We start from the raw sequence: 20,626 nt of genomic DNA, 5'->3' as shown, positions 1-20,626 counted from the left end.
TCAGCACTTTTGATGATGCACCAAGGTCATTAAAAAGTTTCACTTTTCTTTCTTTCTCTGTTTTTTGTACGGTATCTAAATTTTTTTAATTCTACTAAGGTGTTGCGACCGTGCCATATTTTAAACTGATTATCCTGCTTTGGTAGCATGCATGTTATAACTTCCGCTTTTTGTTGCTTCAACCTTTTTTTAGTCCTCTGCAATCTTTGGCATATACATACATATTGTTTTTCGTTGTGATGGTCAGAAATAAAAACAAACTGAACTTTAGCTTCTGCTTCAGCTTCTGGTTACAATACTTTGGAAAATTGCGATTGTTTGTTGGCTTTAATAAATTATCTTGTGGAGGTAAGTGGAAATCAACCAAAAGGTGCATATGGAGCTGGTAGGGATGCAGCCATGCACTATGCCAACCATGATTCCACCTGTTTATTGATTGCACAATGAATAGACAGGGTTTTAGCCTATTAAGTGAGGCTGTAAAAAAGCAAGTTTTTGTTAGTTGAAAAGTGTAAATGACAAACCAATCAATCTGTGTTTGTTGGAGAACTGTGGTTTGAAAGCTTGTGAAAAACACCATTGCCACAGTGACCCTGCAGCATAAGGCTGAAAAGAATGTTCATTCTGCATAATTTGTGAAAAAATTTAAGATCATACTGCTAAAAAAATCCAATCTATTGCATGTTGTTTTCTAATTTTTCAGAACTTGTTGTTTAATTCATTTTGTGTAGATATACAAATGTATATTCTTATATTTAATGGCTACTCATAATCCATCATTGGTACACAGCTCCAGCTCCTTTGAAGACACTGGAGGTCAGTATGAGATTAATGGCAAGGTTGATTGACAACGTTTTGCAAGTGATATTCCAACGTTTTTTTTATAAAATGGCTTAGGTTTGTTGCAGGTTTGTGTTAATAGAAGTTATATTTTTAAATTCATGCTGTTAATTTATCTCAATCATTTCACTTTACTCAAGCTCTTAACTTTAGCTCATCAGAATCGATTTCATTGTAGTTGTAGCATATTTAGCTAACTCGAACGAAAAAATACTTCGGTGTAATAACAAAATAATAAGAATAAAAAATAATATAAATAATAATAAGAATAAAAAATATATATACGAGACATACAAATACAGAAAATTCATGAGCAATTAATAGGCCTACTTGACTATGAAACATAGCCAGGACGATGGCTGGGATACACAGCTGTCTACTTTGATGTACTTGTGCCTTCTAGCTTTTAGCAGTATATTATACACTCTGAACCTAGGTTTTTTTTCGGTCATTGACCAATTTTTTAGCAAAATGACCGAAAAAAATATAGTCAATTCGGTCAAAATGTCCGAAAAAATATATAGTCAATTGACTATATTTGACCAAAAATGACCGAAATAAATAAAAAATGACCGAATTTTTTCAAGTCATTTCGGACAAATAACCAAAAAGTCTCAGCGAAAAAATAAACCCAGCTCTGAACACACCTTTCTATCTATGATGCATACATTTACTTCCATATTTTGCAGGATCTGTTACACAACATAAATACCCTTCAATGCAACAAAATGGTTTGAATGAGCAACATTTTCAAAGAGCAGCTAACACAGATTCAAGAGGACGCAATTTAATTAATGGGGAAGGCAACTTTAGGGTGTCATCTGGATCACCTTCAATGGGACAAAAGGATGCGGATCAGCATCTCAAAGACCCCCATCAAACAATTCCTCAAGATAATAAATATCCTTCCATGTCAAATCCTCAATTTGGAATACCTCAAGCGACAGTTTCCCAACATCCTTCGCTTTCTGCATATCCTCCTCATCAATATCCCCCAGCATCGTTGTTTGGCCAGCAAGTGGTGCTCTCACCGCCTCAAAGCCCTACAGTTACAGGGTTAAAAGCTTCAAGCATGTTGCAGAATAGTCCAGCTCAACGCCAGCCACATGATTTTCAACTGCAGAGTGGGAACAATCGTCCCTTTTCAATGCAGAGTCGACCATTGTCTTCACCCAGATATTCACAGCCACCTCCACTACAAGGTTTCAATTATTTATGTAAATAACATGTATCGGCACTGGAATTTTTTTAATGCTATGCTTCTGTAGGCAATCCATGCATTTAAAGTGTTTGACAGTGCTGTGCATAATTGGGTTTTTTAGAAGCTTTCAAACTATTGTCCATTTTTTCTTGTATATATTGTTACTTTAGACATTAGTGCTTGTCAAGTTAGCCACTGCCTTGTGTCTTTGTCAATAGAAACCAGGTCATCCCCTTATTGTCTATAATAATACTGCAGTGTTATAAAAAAGGAAACATGTTTACATCATAAAATTTGTTATTCAAATTAGCATCATGGTTGATTGAATGAGATTCAGTTTGGCGTTTTTCATTTTTTAATTTTGCATATGTATAGTTTGTATACAGTATGTAGCATTGTAGCTTTCAGATATCATCAAATCATCATCAACCCATTTTGATTAAATACAGGACATGATTAATCTTAAGTTGAGAGTGTGATCTGTCTGTGGAGAGCGAAGTCTTCCCCTTCACACATCGCAGTCTTGTTTTTGTGGAAATTTAATTTTACCTGAATGTTGTTATAGGTCGAAGTATGTCCACCTCCCAAGCAACAAAGCCACAAGTTTCCTATACTGCCACTGCTGGAAGGCATGATGCAGTCTTACAAAATTCATTACATCCTGCTTCAACCAATATCCAGGTTGGCTGCTGATGCTACTTATCATGATGTTTAAGGCTAGAAGACAGTGTCATATATGTTTGACATGTTGCCGTTGGAGACTTCACCCAGATATTGTGAGGGTTTGTAGTCAACTAGCACTCTGTTTAGTGTTTACCCAACATTTGAATGGAGAGTTGCTTTTATCAAAAGTTTGTACCATTGAGAAGACTAGTGGCAGCTTACAGAAAGACCCTAACATTTTTGATTATGAAATATTTCACATTATTGAGTTGTTTGTTAAAAATGTGTTTGCTTGACAAAACCAATAGGACTGTCAATGTGTAACACTGTACGACAGTATTCAATTGTAAGATTTCAGTCACATTTGTGTAAATTCATCACAAAAATGTTGTGGCAGAAACAGGCAATTGTAAAATATTTTTGCCACACCACCTGTAAACCATTAAGAGTTCGGATCATTAGAATATTGACCAACACTTAGCATGATCCTCTACTTTTGTAATGAACTACCAATGTGTTTTTGAGATTTTTGCAGATCATTCTTCTGAACAGACCAGAATATGTTGCATTAATCCATGACTGAAAACTTTTAAAACTTTTTAGTAGATATTTCTTGTACACATCAGTTCAAGCTTTCTTTGAACTGTGGATAGCCCCTTAGAACCGTTTTGTTTAATATTCAATTTTAATTTCAACAGTCTTCATCGCTGTCAAGTTTGACTGGCCCTCAACGACCAGCTGCAATGCAGTCATTACCAGGACAAACTTATTCTTCTTCTGGCCCACCACTACCTATGCAACAGCAGGCATCACCAGCTGGTTTGCCTCCACCTCCTTTGCCAGGACAACCATTTGTTCAGCCACAACGGCATAATATTTCTTCCCCTCCACTTCTCGGCCAGACATACAACACTCCATCATCCGTCTATCCATCCAATGCCGGCCTATCAAAACCAGCATACCATGCTGGACCAATGCCACCACCTCAAGGTATATTTTATTCAAATAGAAATAGGTTATACTGTACAGTGTATGGTATAAGTTTGTATGCTAAATGTCAGGTATATAGTTGTTAATTCCATATGAAGTGATATAATTTCAATGATGGCGTTGCCTTGGTCATAAAAAAGTTTAAATAATAATTCTGTGCAAAGTGTGCTTTTTAATAATATGTCATGAGGTGTGCTTTTATAAATGCTGTAGCCTACGCAGTGCGCACTGCTTTCCACTCAGCTGAACTCAGATAACGTTGTAGCCCAGTGACAATGATGTAGCAGACCATGTTTACTCCTTGAATTGCTACTAAACGACTGCGAAACTGTCAAGATTACACTTCAAAATAAGCTTTAATAGTCTGACAATAATGATGTTTCCGCAATCTATGTTAATGTTGTTATGTAGTAAAGTTGTTTTTCTGTATATTAACACAACAGCTTCAATGGAAGGAAGCCGACCACTTGCCCAGAATCAAGCTACTTATCCTGCTTCTATGCAAAACCTTAACAACAGTATGATGAACATGGGAGTCGGTGATGATCACCGCCCTGTTAACCTCATCCAGGTACAAAGCATCGACTTGATGGCAGCACGTGTGTTTCTTGTTTGTCAGTAGAACTAAGTAAACAATGTAAACATATTAGCTCTATGTAAGGTCGGTGACAAAAATAAAAAAAATTGGAGAAGTTTTGTTGAATCATGAGTGTAGTCGCCTGCTCTAGGCTAAGGGTTAATGCACAATCAGATAATCTTTTAAGCTGCGGATTAAAGCAAACCTTTGATTAGTTTATTGAGAATCAATTGCTCGAAGTTCATAGGTGGATCAGGAATCGGAGATTGTAATCAACAGATTACTGTTGATGCACAAGGAAAAAACATTACTCCGCTTGTTTAGCTGCTTTTTTGTTGGATGATCTAGTTGATCCACTTCTGTTGCTGCATCCTACTTGTTACTGGCCATGCCAACGTGCAAGCTACAAATTTGATCACAGGCCGATCTTCAAAATCGCTTAATGCGTTGATAGTCTGAGCACAGTATTACTTGATAAATGTGGTCTTTGTGTTTATTTTGTGTGACTTGAGATACTTTTATGCTATTGCTACCCCTACCCCACAATCTGCAATAATTACGTTACTTGTTCTTTGTATATGTGTTTTACAGGAATCAAGAATTTTACCAAACCGCAAGCCAGTTGAAAAACCCTTAAAGTTTGATACGTCATATGATCGGGGAGTGCTTTCTCCTCCTAACAGAACGAACTGCCACCCGATGTAAGTAGTTACCGTCTGTGTTCCAGATGTTTTGTGGCTGTTATAAAATCTAAACGAAGCTGAATGGGTGGCCATAGTGAGAGCATGAATTAAATTACCCCGACGGAACATTTCCTGTCCTGGGAACACTTGGCAACATTCGCTATAACTTCAACCATATGCTTGCAACAGTCGTTTTGAAATTTAGGCTATGTCTCCAGATTCTTGGAACAAGTCTTGAAATACATAAGTGAGCAAGTAGCTCTGTGCTGCCAGCACCGGTGACCAGGTATACGTCTAAACGTCGGTTGTTCAAAGTCTCAACAAGTGCACAAATCTTCTCGCTCGTCGCTTGTCATCAACCACTATCAGCGTCGGTACTTGCGCTTTGATCAACTCGTTCTGAAAAACCGTCAAAATATGCTCTGCTACCGCTGCCGAGCGCTCACACAAGTCAAATCTTTGATTGTTAATGCTTTTGTTCAAGATCAGTGTATATTTCTGGCTCACAACCTTGGACTAGGCCAGCCTGACAACACGTTTATTTTGGACTTGATTATTTTTTTTTAATATAAGCATTCACTTTTTATTGTTTAGTTAAAATTGATTGGGTATACAATAAATTATACATTTCTTCTTTTAATCGCGCTTGAAAAAATTCTATCCATTGCGTGCTAGCGTAGCGACTAGTGTATCTCTATGTCATTGTGTCATGCTGACAACTATAATTTTTGTTTCAGGGTTCTCCGCTGCACATTGAAAGCTTTACCCCACACCCAAGGTCTCTTGAATAAAGTCAAACTACCGCTGGGTCTTGTTGTTCATCCCTTCAAAGACTTAAGTTCGTTGCCAGTCATGTCAACAGGTTGGTTTTAAGCGTACCTTTCTCAAGAGCGCACTATAAGATGCAAGAATAGCTTTTCGATAAGGTTTAAGTAATGCATTTTCCGGGAAGCTGGATTATTTCCAAAACGAGCCCTCTCTGAACGATCCACCAATGCCAGCTTGGTTAATGTTTGGAAGTTCGCTTACCTCAGGTCATGATGGATCATTGCCATAACATTCTGCCTCATGCGCTATGATCTGCGCATATTCAAGGCTATCATTTGCCCTAAGCTAAAGATGCGACGTGCTTCAGAAATTCACTATCAAGCGTGATTTCCACATTCAGTGGTAGCCATATTCAATGCTATTGTACTTTTTAAACCCTAACTGGTATGTTCCAGCACTAGTAATTAGTGTGTCCACAATATATCAGGCAGGGGCGTATCCTCAATGGAAGCAAGGGAAGCATTGCTTCCCCTGTCAAAATTGAAAAAAGAGAAAGTGATATTTTTCAGTAAAACGATTTCGTAATTTCTTTACCTGAATGCGATTTAGAACGATTTTTAACTCATTTCTCATAACTCATCATAACTCATCTTTCAGAATTATTTTTGCTACAATTTATTAAAATTCGCTACAAGTCATAAAATATATGTACATTTTATTATTTTTAATAGAAACAGGTAAATATATCCATTTGGCTTTTTTTGTCTAATATTTTCCTTGTTTTGGCCTTTTCTTTGTATTATTTTGGCTTAAAGACCTTTTCATAATCTGGCAACTCTGCTCTGTTGGATGTTGTGCCAGTGGGCTATGGAAATGGAATGAGAAAATCTAGGGCAGGGCACTGTTATGGTTATAATATCGGCCTTGTAAGCAAAAGTTTGAGCCAAATGTTGGCTTTACACTGTTATCCTGGCTGGATAGACTTTGGCATAAGACAGGATATGTGAGGTCTAAGCTAGACTTGACTTAGTAGCTGAGTTTTTGGTGTTCTCTAATTTTAGCCGCATTTTTTGCCCTTTGCCCGTTCGTGTGTAAGAGCTACCTTAAATAAGTTAATAGCTGTTTATCTGCTAATAAATTTAAAAGTGTTTCCAGAAAGCAGTATAATCCATTATTTGAGTGTAATTTTGCAAAAATTTTCCGGGGGAGCATGTCCCCCCTAGAAAACACGTGCCTTCGGCACGCTCTATTCCCCCACGAGTTTTATTGCTTCCCTTGCTCAACCAACCAGGATACGCCACTGATATCAGGTATCGTTTCATCACGTAATTATAATGCTACGCCGTTTGCGGTTGATCTCCAAAGCAGATCTGAGCCAACTGAATATTACTGGCATAGTGACAGTTTGTATCTTTCAACATTCTTTGTTCAAGTTGGATTGACAAAGATCCAAAGCTTTGGAAGGTCAGCAGTTGAGTGATTGTAGGCTAAACCAGCAAAACCACAGTGCAAAGTCCACTTCGCACATGCGCTGTGCGTGCTTGTTGTAAGCGGTTTCTGCCGATTCGTACAATTGCTTGTACGGGTTATGATGTAACGCGTGTTCAATCATTGGTGGTTGGCAATATTGCTGATGACACTGACCGTCTGTTCTACTGTAGGTGTGATTGTGAGGTGCAAGCGATGCCGGACCTACATCAACCCGTTTGTTGCATTTGTTGACGAACGAAGATGGAGATGCAATATGTGTTTCGTTGTCAACGAATCCCCTGAGGAATTCCTTTATCATCCCATTTCAAAAACGTACGGCCAACCCCACACACGACCGGAGTGCACCAACTCTACCATTGAATTCATAGGTGAGTCATAATTACTTCACTGCCTCATTTGTTCATCGCCTCCCTTCCATTCAACCTATTTTCTTGGGAAAGCGATTGGTGAATTATCAGTCTTGCCACTCGAAGAAGTGATCAATAGCTTGTTTGACTTGCATGATGTTTGAGCTAGAAGATAACAGAAACGGGAAGTACAGGTATTTTTTTTAAATCAGTTTGACATTGAGAAGAAGTAATTAAGTCATTCCTAGTTTTATGCAGAGAAGACTTTCAATGCTTTCATCATCATGATCCAAATTCGGTTTGTTTCCAGTCCCCACCAGTATTGTTTTTTAAAGTTGCAATATTCTGCTTTTGTTTGGTCTTTTCCTTTTTGAAACATCATGCATTTATTTTTCATAATTCTAATACCCTAAAGAAGAAAGTAATGTCAAGCCATCAAAACGTGCATAAGTCTTCACTAAGCACAAAGTATCAAGACAACATTTTTATTTTAAAATTAATTTTTAAAAGCTCCACAAGAGTACATGATGCGCCCCCCACAGCCTGCTATGTACCTGTTCTTGATGGATGTCTCTCACTCTGCAATAGAAACGGGCTACCTTCATATAGTTTGCGAGGTAAGTATGTCCCAATGTGCGTGGTTCAATAGATTATGTCAAAGAATTGTGTGGTTCTGTGTACTAGTTAACATTGGCTGAGAAACTGCATTTTGCGACAAACAAGGCTTTTGGGACACCTGATCAAAACATCACTGAATGGCCTTCCGATCACGTGCATTAGTCGGTTTGAAACTCTGTAACTTTCTGTGTTTATAACGTGAAGCAATTGTCTTCGGCTATGCTTCATTGCGGCATTAGTATGATATGTCTCACCTCTTGGTTGAGAACCATGAGTAGGTTTCATGGTGCTGGAGACGGGAAAACGCTACTGGGCAACCAGCGTTTGAATGGTTGATGCTTTTTTTTACAAATTTACGGCTTACCAAACATTGTTTAATAATGTTCAGGCTTTGTTGGAACATCTCGATAGTTTGCCAGGTGATGCGAGGACTAAGGTTGGCTTCCTGACCTACAACCAAACCGTACATTTTTACCGGTTGAGCGAAGGACTGGCCCAGCCGCAGATGATCGTGGTTTCCGATATTGAAGGTAGCTTTTGTTTATATTGAATGGACTGTTTGTGTTATGCAGGCAACTTGCCAACTGGTCACCGCTCGACAGCAAAGCAACCGTTTTTTTACATTTATGCAACGTCTGCAGACGGTTAATTTACTGTTTGGGGCATTGTTACTCAGAACGATGTTGTACGTGACTCCATAGTACCGACCGGTAATAAATTTGAAGTAGATTTCATTTTATCAAAACTATTGTTTGCTGACTTTTGTGTATGATTTATTTTACATACGTTACTTACAAATTCACCTTTTAAAGTTTTGGTATACGAAAGCAACGTTACAGAACATTTCCGTTATATCCCTTGGTATACACCAATTATATTGTATTTTCGGATTGTAGTTTGTCAGATCATAAGGCATAAGTTCCATACTCAGTTGCTGGAATATCGGCACTGAATGAGAACGTCGACTCTAACGAAATTAGGGTTGCCAATTTTTTTCTTTGGGCCGCCTTTTCTTCAGCAGTTATCATCACCCAATTTATGACACCCTAAGGAGAGGTGAGTGGTGTGTATCAACAACCAGCTTAAGCCGGGTGTCGAACCAAGATCGCATACTTGAAAAGCGAACACCTTATCCCCTGCGCCACCCCACCGATAAGTAATTATGTGTCGTGTAAACCTGATACGAAACAGCATAAAAATTAAGAAGCGTATTCTCAAAACAAATTTCTCATGCGTCCTATAGATGTCTTTGTACCTACTCCTGAAAACCTGATGGTGAATCTTCGCGAAAGCAAGCATTTGGTGGAAGACCTTCTGCATCAGCTCCCCAAAATCCACACTCTCACTGCAGTGGATGAGGTTGACACGTATTCCGCAATGGGACCGGCGCTGGAAGTTGCGAAGAAGTTGATGGTGAGATCACGTCTTGTGCGGAATCTGTGTGTTTTCATCGCATAATTAGTTATTTTATAGCATGACGTACAGAAGCAATAAGTGTTGATACCTCACGTGGTGGTAAAAATTGGAATTCCATCACTAAATTTTGTTATTAATTTAACGGAACCTTCCACCTTTCTGACAACCTGTTTTACAGCATTGTGTGATGACATATTTCTGTACCATATGAAACGTTTCATGAAATAAACGAACGATTTGTCGCTGTAGTCTGCATCAGGCGGTCGGGTGACGGTGTTTCAGCAATCCATGCCTTCAATCGGCCCTGGCAAGGTGGGAGCAAGGGAGGACCCTAACGCACGGGCCGGGGATGTGGCCACAGCGCTCCTTAACCCTGCTGTTGACTTCTATAAGAAGATGGCTCTCGAATGCTCAGGAAACCAAGTAAGGCCTGGCAGTGATAGAACAACACGAAATCGATAAATTGTCTTCGTACACCTTGTTTGTGTCATCATCATCGTTCGTCGTGTTCTTTCCTCGTATTGAGGGTTGGTAACAATGTGCCATTGTTCATGAACTTGTCGTACCGCACATTAATTTGTGTAGAACTTCATATTTACCGAACCATCACTGAAACAATAGGCGCAGTGGGCAAACAATTGATGAAAGAAAACTAATTGTTAGTGGAAGCAAGACTGAATGTTCTTCTGTGTTTGATTTTCTATTCATGTTCAACTTTAGCCATTCATGCATTGAATAGTGTTGCTGCATTTAGTTGAGTAAAACCGTCGTTTGGTGTTTATTACTGTTCAATTCAATTATCTTCTGCAAAGTTCTATTCAGACGACACACTTATGAAATTGTTTTTTAGCGACCGTTCTTTGAATTTGTTTTGCAGATCGCGATCGACATCTTCTTCTTCAATTCTAATTACATTGACATTGCGACTTTGTGTAAGTTCGGATTCATCTATTGATCATTATCTCACAAGTGTAGATACAAAGGACCTATTTTAGGGATTAGGCCAAAACAAGTATTACAATGATCATGCTGCTAAAAGCCGAACTCAATCTATTTTATTATCGATCATTACGCTAAATGCTCTTGTAAATCTAAATCTGACCCAACGCACGACGAGGCTTGGGCATTGGGCGAGGTACAAACCTCCTTCCACACAGTAGAATTGCCACCACAATACTGAACAGACTTTCATTTCAGCTTGCGCTTCGAGGTATTCGTCTGGTGATCTCCATCACTATCCGGCGCTACACATCGAGCGCAACCCGGCCGAGGCCGAGCGTTTGAGGCGCGATTTGGACAGGTACCTGACCAGGAAGATCGGGTTTGAATCCGTCATGAGAATTCGTTGCACCAAAGGTTTGATGTGCTTCAGATACAATTAAATGTTGAAAGAATGCAATGAGAGTACTGATAACAGAGACAAATAAAGAATTATGCTTTACGCCTTTGAAAACCGTATCTTCTTGCAATAACTCAATATATTATGTAAGTTAACAAACACTATTAATTAATTGAACAAGAAAATAAAATCAGCCAGTGTTGTTATTTGTGTGAACCGCCTCGCAGCAGTGTTGCCAAGCCTGCAGTCTCAATGTTTGTTCACATATTTGTAGTCGCCAATCAATCACTTCGTCCTCTGCAGGGTTGGCCGTTCACACTTTCCACGGGAACTTCTTCGTGCGGTCGACCGATCTTCTGTCCCTGGCCAACATCAATCCGGACAGCGGGTATGCGGTCAACCTGACCATAGAGGATTCCCTGACCGAGCTATCGTCTGCCTGCTTCCAAGTCGCCCTGCTTTACACTACCAGCAAGGTGAATAGTTGTTCAATTTTTCGAAGGAATTTCCAGCAAGTAAACTTTGGTGAAAAGTTATTTATTTGAGATAATTCAGTTCTCCAGCATCGTTGAAGTCAAAGCAAGTTTTTCAACTATGAAGGAAGGAAGTCCTTCCTTCATTGAGGAATAAGCGTTTAGGAATATATCAGTTCCCACGTCACAATATCACCTGCTCCACGTTCACGGCATTGACGTGGTGTTGTTATCTGCGGCTTGGTCACCACTCTGCGATATTTTGCTATTTTAGACTGAATGTACAAAGTTTGTGTTTGTTTGATTATTCCACATAAACTGAATCACCGTTGCTTAATTTTCTGACGTTGTAATGTGTTCCGAAACTATTGAACAAAGCAACAAGAATAATAATAATTAAGCTAACTCTTTTGTTTTAACCGATCATGAGCTATTCTCGTATCGTAAAATGTTGCCAACAAACGAATTGGAAGTGGTGCCACTTTACAAGTGTGGTCTTCACCAGTCACAACTAACCATTTGTGACGTAACTTTCCAGGGTGAACGACGCATTCGTGTCCACACAATGTGCGTGCCGGTGGTGAAAACCCCAGCTGAAGTGTTCAACTCGGTGGACTGCACGGCGGTGGTGGCTCTGCTCTCAAAAATGGGTAACTTGATACGCTTGTCTTATGGCATCAACTCATTGGGTACACCTTGTAATTGTTGCTAGCAACCTTGTAATTTTTTATTGTATCCCGGCTTACGCCCGATGATTGAAGATTTTGATTAAGAGGAACGGAATGCCAGGATCCCAATCATTCGTGTCCACCCAGAGGCCTGCCAGGAAATGTCTGTTCAAGACACAGATGTGTGTCTCAGTGTCTAGCTAACCGATGTGCTTTCGAGTATCGTACAAGAGCTCTCAGCCATGCCTCCAAGAACTTTGTCAATCATTCGCAATTACAACTTCAGTTATTTTTTCAATGTTTTATGCATCAGGCCTATCGTACGTCCTTGCTGCACTTTGTCATGGAGGGATTTTGAAAATCAACAAGTAAAACGTCATATGACACCAGACCGAGGATTTTATATTTGTGACGTTTGTGTTGTCAGGTGTAGACCGTGCAGTGACCGCGTCACTGTCCGATGCAAGAGACGCTTTGTTGAACGCCGTCATTGACCCTCTCAAAAGTTACAAAGACACTCTCCCCCAAGGGATGGCCACCAGTGGTGTCTTGGTTCCCTCCTGCTTGCGACTGTTTCCACTGTACATTCATTGCATGCTGAAGCACGTGAGTTTGATCTCGATACCTCATACTTACTTTTATCTGACACTTTTTGGAAGCAGTGTTGGAAGAAGCGTCTCTTCAAGGGCAAGCTGCTTCAACCAGCCGTCGATAAAATTGCAAGCGCCGTATACGTCATCAACATGCTGCTTTGTTCACCTTGTTAGTTCGGCTTTTGTGACATTCATTCCACTTCCAAGTGCTAACTTATATTCTCATGTATTTACATCAAATATAGTTATTACTTTCTAAAACCTCTACATCTACAACCTGTTTAAGTGTTTAACCCTAAAAGGAGGATCATCAGAAGGTCCTTATTCAAATAGAATTTTTAAAGCTTGAATCTAATTGAATAAGTATCTTTTGATGATCCCCCTTTTAGGGTGAAATAAGCTGGAGAAGGTTTTGCTCTGCTTGGCATTGAGACCTTTTTGTAGTTCCAATAACATTTATTTTTTCTTACATCAAATAAAGTTATTTACTTTCTAAAACCTCTACAGTTTGTTTCAGTATTAATGGTATTGTTTACAGTACTTATGTATTTATGTTTTGTGATTTAGAACAGCCTGCTCCTTTGCATGGATGTTGCTTCATAGACAATTAGACATAGATGTTTGTTATCGGATGTTGCCGTTAAGTGTCGTTCCTAGATTTGAAACGTTGCAATTTTGTATTTCCACTGAAACACTTAGCTTTGTTATCCTGAGGGCTAATTCAGTTCATTTCCACTTCCAGCCTGCATTCCGGAGCACAACATCAACTAAGGTGGATGATCGGGTTTTTGGAATGATCAACTTCAAGATGCAGCCAGCGAGTTATCTTCTTCAGGACATTCATCCGGACCTTTATAGAGTGGACGATCTTGCTAGTCAGGTGCTTTTCAAGTGAAAGATCTTTCATCAAGTTGTAGCAGCTGGGTTGGCAACTGTACAAGGGTGGCAGCTGTGTTTGTTGACCCTATGATATATAACCACTGTCCTTGTGCCTACAAGTCCTGCATACCCAATACATTATATTATCATCGATATTATCTTCGCACTTTATGTGCTTTTGTACTGAAACATAAACAAAATATTCTGAATCTATGTCGTCACCAAGAATACTTTCATAATCCCATTTAATGGCTTGTGGGTTCAAATGCTTTTAATGCATGTTCCTGGCCAAAGATTAATTTCAGTAATTCTTACTAAATTCTTGGTTCAACGATTAATGCTTTCTAACTTTATCTCTTGATAATATGCTCCGTTGCGGAACATTTGTCTATTTTTGAAGATCCAAGAGATCTGTCTTAGATTCATGGCTATAAGAAAACAAACATTGCAGAAAGTTACAGATTGGAATCATAATCAGTCACCTGCTCAGGAAACATGCAACATTGCCAGTGGCCACGATTGACTTTGTATGTTACTCTTCATTGAAACATTGTGACCTCACATAGGAATGTATCCAAGTTGCCGAGCGAGATGTTCCTCAACCTCCTCTTCTTCCGCTCACAGCAGCATCCTTGTCCTTCCATGGATCCTTCCTCCTGGATTGTGGATGGCGGATGTATTTGCTGGTGGGTAGGAGCACGGACCGATCTTTCATCAATGATGTTCTGGGCTATCCACAGTTCAGTAGCATAGAAGAACCGATGGTAAGTTTTGATTAACCGCAACTTTAAAGCTCCATCTTGTTGGTGACGATGTCACGCCGTTATTTGCATAATCATAAAAACATGAACTGATAAATTTGAATGATTGCGTTCCCAGCCATTCTTTTCTTAGCCTGTCATGCTGTCACTGAAAGAAAACTAAACAGACTCGATCCAGTCTACAATGGATCTTGGAACCGGAGCAAGTTGTTTCACTTGTTGTAGTCCATGTTTATTGTTTAGCCAAGACTTCCACTACTCAGCGCTTCTGCAATAGATCTGTTTGTTATTGCAGTACGTCATACCTGAAAGGGACAACCCCTTTTCTGAGTTGTTCCACGCCTTCGCTGATTGGCTGCAGGCCGCAAGGCCTCACCACGCCTCCATTCGTGTCATCAGGTAGGTTACATCGCAATAATGACGATGGCTTCTACATTTATCGTGCGTTGTGAACTAACTGACAAACAATTACAACAATATATGATTAAGCATTTTATTCTATTTGAATAAGCGTAGCACGTGGTGATGTTTTTGAAAGGAACTTTAAGGTCATGCATAACTTTTCCTGCCAATTTTCTACTGTTACAATCGACTGCTGTACTGCATTAAGCACTGGTGCATCCTATTTGTGGTACAATAATAAATCTTCAATTTTTCGATAAAATCTTGCTGCTTCTCAACTAACCTTAATCGTGGATTGTTTTCAGGGATGATTCACAAGAGCGGCACATAGTTCACTCCTGTCTCCATCAGGATCGGATTGATTCTTCAAGCTCCTTGCAAGATTTTCTTCTCAATATTCAGAATAAAATAAACAAATAAAAACACGCGATGCTTGCCATGAGCAGGGGATTGCTTTGACATTGCAATTACTGTATTTTACGTTGAACAAGCATATCATGTTGATGAGTTGGTACGCGCTTAAATGAATTGAGAGCTTCGATGAGCGCGTTGCAAGTGCTAGCTTTGAATGCCAAGCAACTTTATGGTCAATTGTTCTTTATGCAAATCTAGAGTTAGCGTTTAACGTGTTCGAACCACGATCGGCGTGGTTGTGAAATCTCGCGGTTGTTTTCTTCATTATTTGATTGTCGTAACTAAGACAGCAAATCAATCGTTTTTTTTGCATTAGTCTGCAGATGTTGAATCAATGTAAAAAACGGTTGATTTTTTGTCTAGACATACGCCAGTTGAAACATCATTTGATCCCAAAGTGGCAATTTGCAATGTTGCAATGTTTTGCAGTGTTTTCTTCACCTATTTAATGTATATTTAGTAGAAGATATATGTAATGTTGTTGTTTGCCGACACAACACGTTCTGAGTTGTAAAGTCGCAGACACGTGGAAGAAGCAACGTCTGGTCATGAATAAGAACGTTTTCGGAAGGCTGTTTGTTCCTAACCTGCCATGTCAGCGTCAATAATGGTTGAATAACGAGAATGACCAATATTCTCCCGTGGTATAAGTACTTGCTTTTCATGTGCAGTTTAATGAGGTAATCATAGTTTGCATTAATGATAAGAAATAAAAGAGTGAGCCTGTGCCGGAAACGAACCCGACTTGTTTTGTTCGCGCACACCGCTTCTCTTCCATGGTGGGTGCTACTGGATAGTCTTTGATGGACTTGTTTGTGTTGTGTAGTTGTGTTATAAATCTATGATTTTAGGTCTAGCGATCGTAAAATAATGGAATTGCAACACGTGTTATCCGTCAAGTTACGTCATGTTTGATTGTGCTGTCACTGCTCGCCAAGCTGCTAAGCTTTTGTTTCAATATTAACTTGTTTTGGTGTCTCTCCATTTGTGGTTTTTAATTGCTCGCGATTTGTCGCCTGTATCAATGCAAACGTCGATATTACGTGAAAACAAGTTTGGCTGTTTTATTCTTTCAATTCCACACGTGCGGTAACAATATAGTGCTTTTCAACAGGGGTTCCGCGAGATCACAGTGCCGCGTTCACATTCCAAGTAGGTCAGTTAGACAAGAAGTTGAGTGCAGCCAAAAAAGAACCATTGATAGTTGTCGCGTTACTTGTTTCTGTCATGCTATTTTAACAAGAACTTTATTGTTTTAATCTAAATTTTTGTTAATGGGGCAGGGTTCCGTGACAAACGCGAAAGTAAATCAGGGTTTCGCGATGACAAAAAAGTTGAAGAGCAGTGAGTAACATCAATGATAATGTGGGGAGAATTATTTGTGAAGGTTTTGTAATCTCAATTAGAATGAACCACTTCGATTTGGAATTGCGTTGATTGTAAACTGTTGACTGACCAGGAAAGGGCTATACTGCTGACTACCATCCTGCTTGGCGTGACGGAAATCTTCTCAACTGATCTAGCATCAATGTTCTAAACTTTATCTACATTGATCAAGGTGCTAGTTTATGTCTTTGCTGTAATTTAGTTCCAGTTGGCGGAACACTGTACAATCATCACAAATGAAATGCAAGTTTGTACAATAAAAATGACAGAAAAAGATTGAATTAAACTCCGAATAAAAACTTTATATTTCTGAAACTTCAATCGAAATTTTTTTTATGGATTTGTCAACACAAGCAAGATCAGCTTTCGGACCACTTTGTTGCTTAAACAGCTTGTGGTTTTGGCTTGTAACTTATATTAGAGAGAGAGAAACCTTTTATTTTGTCTGTTGCGAGAAAAGTATACGGTACAAAATATAGACAATGCAAATAAAATAGCACCATAACTAGAATCTACAACAGACAGGAAGCAGCGAAAGACTATATTAATCATCAAGTCAGCTGCTTCCCGTGTTTTTAATGTGACAAATGTCAAACATCGGCATAACGTTCTTCGTCGTATGAGCTGTTCTTCTGGACTATATGTTTGGGCATGATGTCATCAGCCACTCGACAGTCTCGTCATCCAGGGCCTTCAGTCCAGGCGCTCCATGTGGTGGTTGATGGATTGGGCAGTCATGGACGACATGATCTACTGTCTGGTCTGTGGCGCCACACTCGCATCCCGGTGAGGGAACCAGGCCCCATTTGCACATGTCTGAACGAAAGCGACCGACGCCGGTTCGTAGGCGGTTAAGCCGGACCCACGCAAGTCTTGCGAGGGACATTCCCGGAGGGTGGGGATCGACGTCGGGTAGGAAATCACGAGTCGGGAGGTGTTGTTTTGCCACTCCATGTTCCATGTGTAGTTCGTCCAGTGTGCCGCACTTATTCCAAGATCTTCAACGTTGTTCAGAAGCTGTCGTGCGGCGGGCACAAATGGGCGTCTTGATTTCAGTCGCTGCTGTCCTCCAGGTAGGCGCTGGAATGTACTGTGGAGGAGGTGGTCGGGGTCCAGTGCGCGACGAGCAAAGGAAATCATGGCTCCTTTACGGCGAAGCTCAGCAGGTTGGATGCCTGCAAGGATGGGAAGGCAGTCCGTTGGAGTGGGACGCAGGCATCCAGTCACAGTGCGTAGTGCGTCATTGATGGCGGTGTCAATGTGGTGGGTGTGAGAGCTGCGGCACCACACTGGTGCGCAGTACTCAGCGGTAGAATGGACAAGGGCCAAGGTAGCTGTGCGAAGGGTTTTCGCATCAGCTCCCCAATCGGAACCCGCCAGCCGCCTCAAAAGTGCAACGCGTGCAGATAGTTTTTTGCGCAGTGACTCCAGGTGTCGTCGGTACGTGAGTGACCTGTCCAGGGTTACGCCGAGGTAGGTGGGTTCGGCGCAGTAGGGGAGGTGTTCGTCATCGGTGGTAATGTTGATCTCACGTTTTGCTTCCTTGTTGTTTAGGTGGAAGGCCGCCGACACTGTCTTTGCCTTGCTGAGCTGTAGCTTCCATTTCTGGAGATATGTTGATATAGTTGACATGTCCTGGCTTAGGTTCCTCTCCATTGACTGCCAATCTCCGGCTGGATGCAGGAGAGCCAGATCGTCTGCATAAGCATACTTCCTGGAGATGGTGTCAGGCAGGTCATAGATGTAAGTGTTAAAGAGGAGGGGAGCCAGGACAGAGCCCTGTGGGACGCCGTTCCTGAGTCGACGTAGTCTACTTCGTCGGCCGCTACCGGTGGAAAGGGTAAAGCTGCGGTTTTGCACAAGTTCCATAATCATATGGACCATGTGCCTGTCAGGAAGGAGACGGAGTAGTTTGCAGGTAAGGCCGCTGTGCCATACAGTGTCGTAGGCAGCCGTGAGATCGACAAACACGGCGCCAGCCTTCTTTTTTGCCGAGAAGCTGTCCTCGATGTCTTGGGTCATCAGAGTGACCTGGTCTACAGTTGATCTTCCGTGGCGAAAGCCGGCTTGTTCCCGAGGGAGCTGAGGGTCCATTATCGGCTCGACACGGGCGTAGATAAGTCTTTCGAGCATCTTTAAGGGGATACAGAGCAGAGAGATAGGACGATAGCTCTTCGGATCCCCTGGGGGCTTCTTCGGCTTTGGGACTGCAACCACTAGGGCTCTTCTCCAGATTCTTGGGATGCGCAGGTGACGCAAGCAGCAGGAAAGGAATTCTTTTAACCAGGACCTCATAGAGGGGGCAGCTTGGAGTATTAGTTCCGGGCATAGGTGGTCAAGGCCCGGGGATTTGCCTGGCTTTAGGTGCTGGAGGGCGGAGGCAAATTCTTCTGGGGTAAACTCACCAGAGATGTTGCCCTCGACAGGTGTTGGGACCTTCCAGAGGTCCGTCATTTCCTTGAGGACGGACTTGTCTGATTCACGGTCTCTCGTTCTGTGCACTCCATTTTTCACAAGTTGTGAGGCGATGGCATTTGCTGAAATGGGGCATTGGCGACGAGAGGCACGTGATCTGCCAGTGAGGTTGTTGAGTGTACTCCATGCTGTGCGGCTGGAGTGCGTGAAGTCGATTGAGTCTATGGCTTCTGTCCAGCGCTTCTTCCTCTTTGAATCCAATCTTGCCAGCAGGGCTGTTGCTGAGTTGGTGGTGGCGGTACCCTGGGGGGAATGGAGGAAGTCGCGGTAAAGCCTGTCGCACTCCACATCCCAGCAAGGTATGTAGTTTTTCCGTCGACCTCGCGGGATGTAGTCTTTTGCCGCAGATATGATTGCATCACAGAAGTCCTGGTAGGCTTCATCCACTTTGATGGTGTGTGGGGATGGGAGGTACTGCGTAGCTTCGTTTGTGAGGAAGCTGTAGTATTCCCAATCGGCCTTTCTGAAGTTCCATCGCTTGACAGGCTTGCTCGGAATAGGTGTGGCAAGCAAGGGGGCCGTGATTAGCGAGGGTCGGTGTTGAGACCTTGAGAACTTCTCTAACACACGTCTGTCCGGCTGGCGATCATCGGGGTCATCACTTGCGAAAGCCAGGTCTGGGTTCGTGCCAGTGTTCCAACGACCGGAGTGGAAGCTCGGTGCGCCCTTAGGATCGTATAAGAGGGCGAGGTTGTTGTTGGTTGCCCAAGCGGCCAGACTATCTTGTCGTTGTTGATGGAGTTGTACCCCCAGTCAGTGTGGTGGCAGTTAAAATCGCCAGCGTAGAGGCTGGGGTGGGGGAACACTGGGATGGCTGTTGATGTTATCCGCAAAGGTGGGGGCTTGTAGACATTGACGATGTTGTAGCCTGCTACATCTACACAAAGCCACTCGATCTCCGATTGAGCTTGGGATTGGTCAACCAAGGACCAGCTCAGCCGGTCATGGACAAACGTGGCGAGGCCGTGTTTCCTGCTGCAGGTTGCGCGTGCGAGTGTGAAGTTGGTTATTACCAATTTATCCACAGATGTACAGTGAGTCTCCTGGAGGAGGATGAGGGCTTGATGCTTGGTGGCCAGGTGCTCGATGATGTTGAGCTTGCTGGCCGTGATGCCCTCGGTGTTCAGCTGCAGTACGGTGGGTCGTCGGTACTTTTCGACAGTGCGAGCACTGCCGTGCCCTGAAAAGGGCATTTTCCTACCCACCCTGCGCTGAACAGTCTCATTAGCTCTTGTTTGACAAGCTTCGTTTCGCATAAGTATTTTGTATAATTTTGTATAGTGAAGTTACATAACGTTGAAACCAAGATATGCGTTAAAACAGGATAAGCTTAACTTCCGTAAAAAATGAAAACAAAAAGTTGTTTACTGCTGCAACAGTCAAGTGAATTCCTGTGGTTTTATTCAAATATCAAAAAAAATCACGCCCTACAAAAGTAGTAAGTTATGAGAAAAAAAACAACTATGCATAAACAACAACTTCTAACTGCTAGCATAAAAGACGAAGCAGGAACACTAAAAGTAGGCCTAATCATAGTACCGTATATAACTTTAAACCTTAACAAAATCAGTCAGTTTATAGGCCGACTTGAATACAGTTAATAAGATGACGGCCGTTAATAAATAGTACTTAGCACCAGTTC

At 41.4% G+C, this 20,626-nt stretch overlaps 1 protein-coding gene across 1 annotated transcript; it reads left to right on the top strand.

The window, feature by feature from the left end:
* The first annotated feature begins 758 nt into the window (after positions 1 to 758).
* On the top strand, positions 759 to 16,233 carry LOC145780337 (protein transport protein Sec24A-like). Its single transcript, XM_082592039.1, has 21 exons — positions 759 to 816; positions 1,530 to 2,042; positions 2,607 to 2,722; positions 3,403 to 3,694; positions 4,138 to 4,265; positions 4,863 to 4,972; positions 5,692 to 5,816; positions 7,384 to 7,581; positions 8,071 to 8,177; positions 8,567 to 8,708; positions 9,422 to 9,591; positions 9,844 to 10,017; positions 10,472 to 10,526; positions 10,792 to 10,950; positions 11,237 to 11,409; positions 11,945 to 12,056; positions 12,502 to 12,680; positions 13,410 to 13,547; positions 14,113 to 14,310; positions 14,603 to 14,706; positions 15,015 to 16,233. The coding sequence occupies exons 1-21, from the start codon at positions 759 to 761 to the stop codon at positions 15,127 to 15,129; spliced, it is 3,366 nt and encodes a 1,121-aa protein (XP_082448165.1). The 3' UTR covers positions 15,130 to 16,233.
* Positions 16,234 to 20,626: the final 4,393 nt, after the last annotated feature.

This window comes from Aplidium turbinatum, chromosome 11 (genome assembly GCF_918807975.1).
Source record: "Aplidium turbinatum chromosome 11, kaAplTurb1.1, whole genome shotgun sequence".
NCBI classification, from domain to species: Eukaryota; Metazoa; Chordata; class Ascidiacea; order Aplousobranchia; family Polyclinidae; genus Aplidium; species Aplidium turbinatum.
Note: the sequence above shows the minus strand (reverse complement) of the source record. Positions and strands in the feature narration are given on the sequence as shown.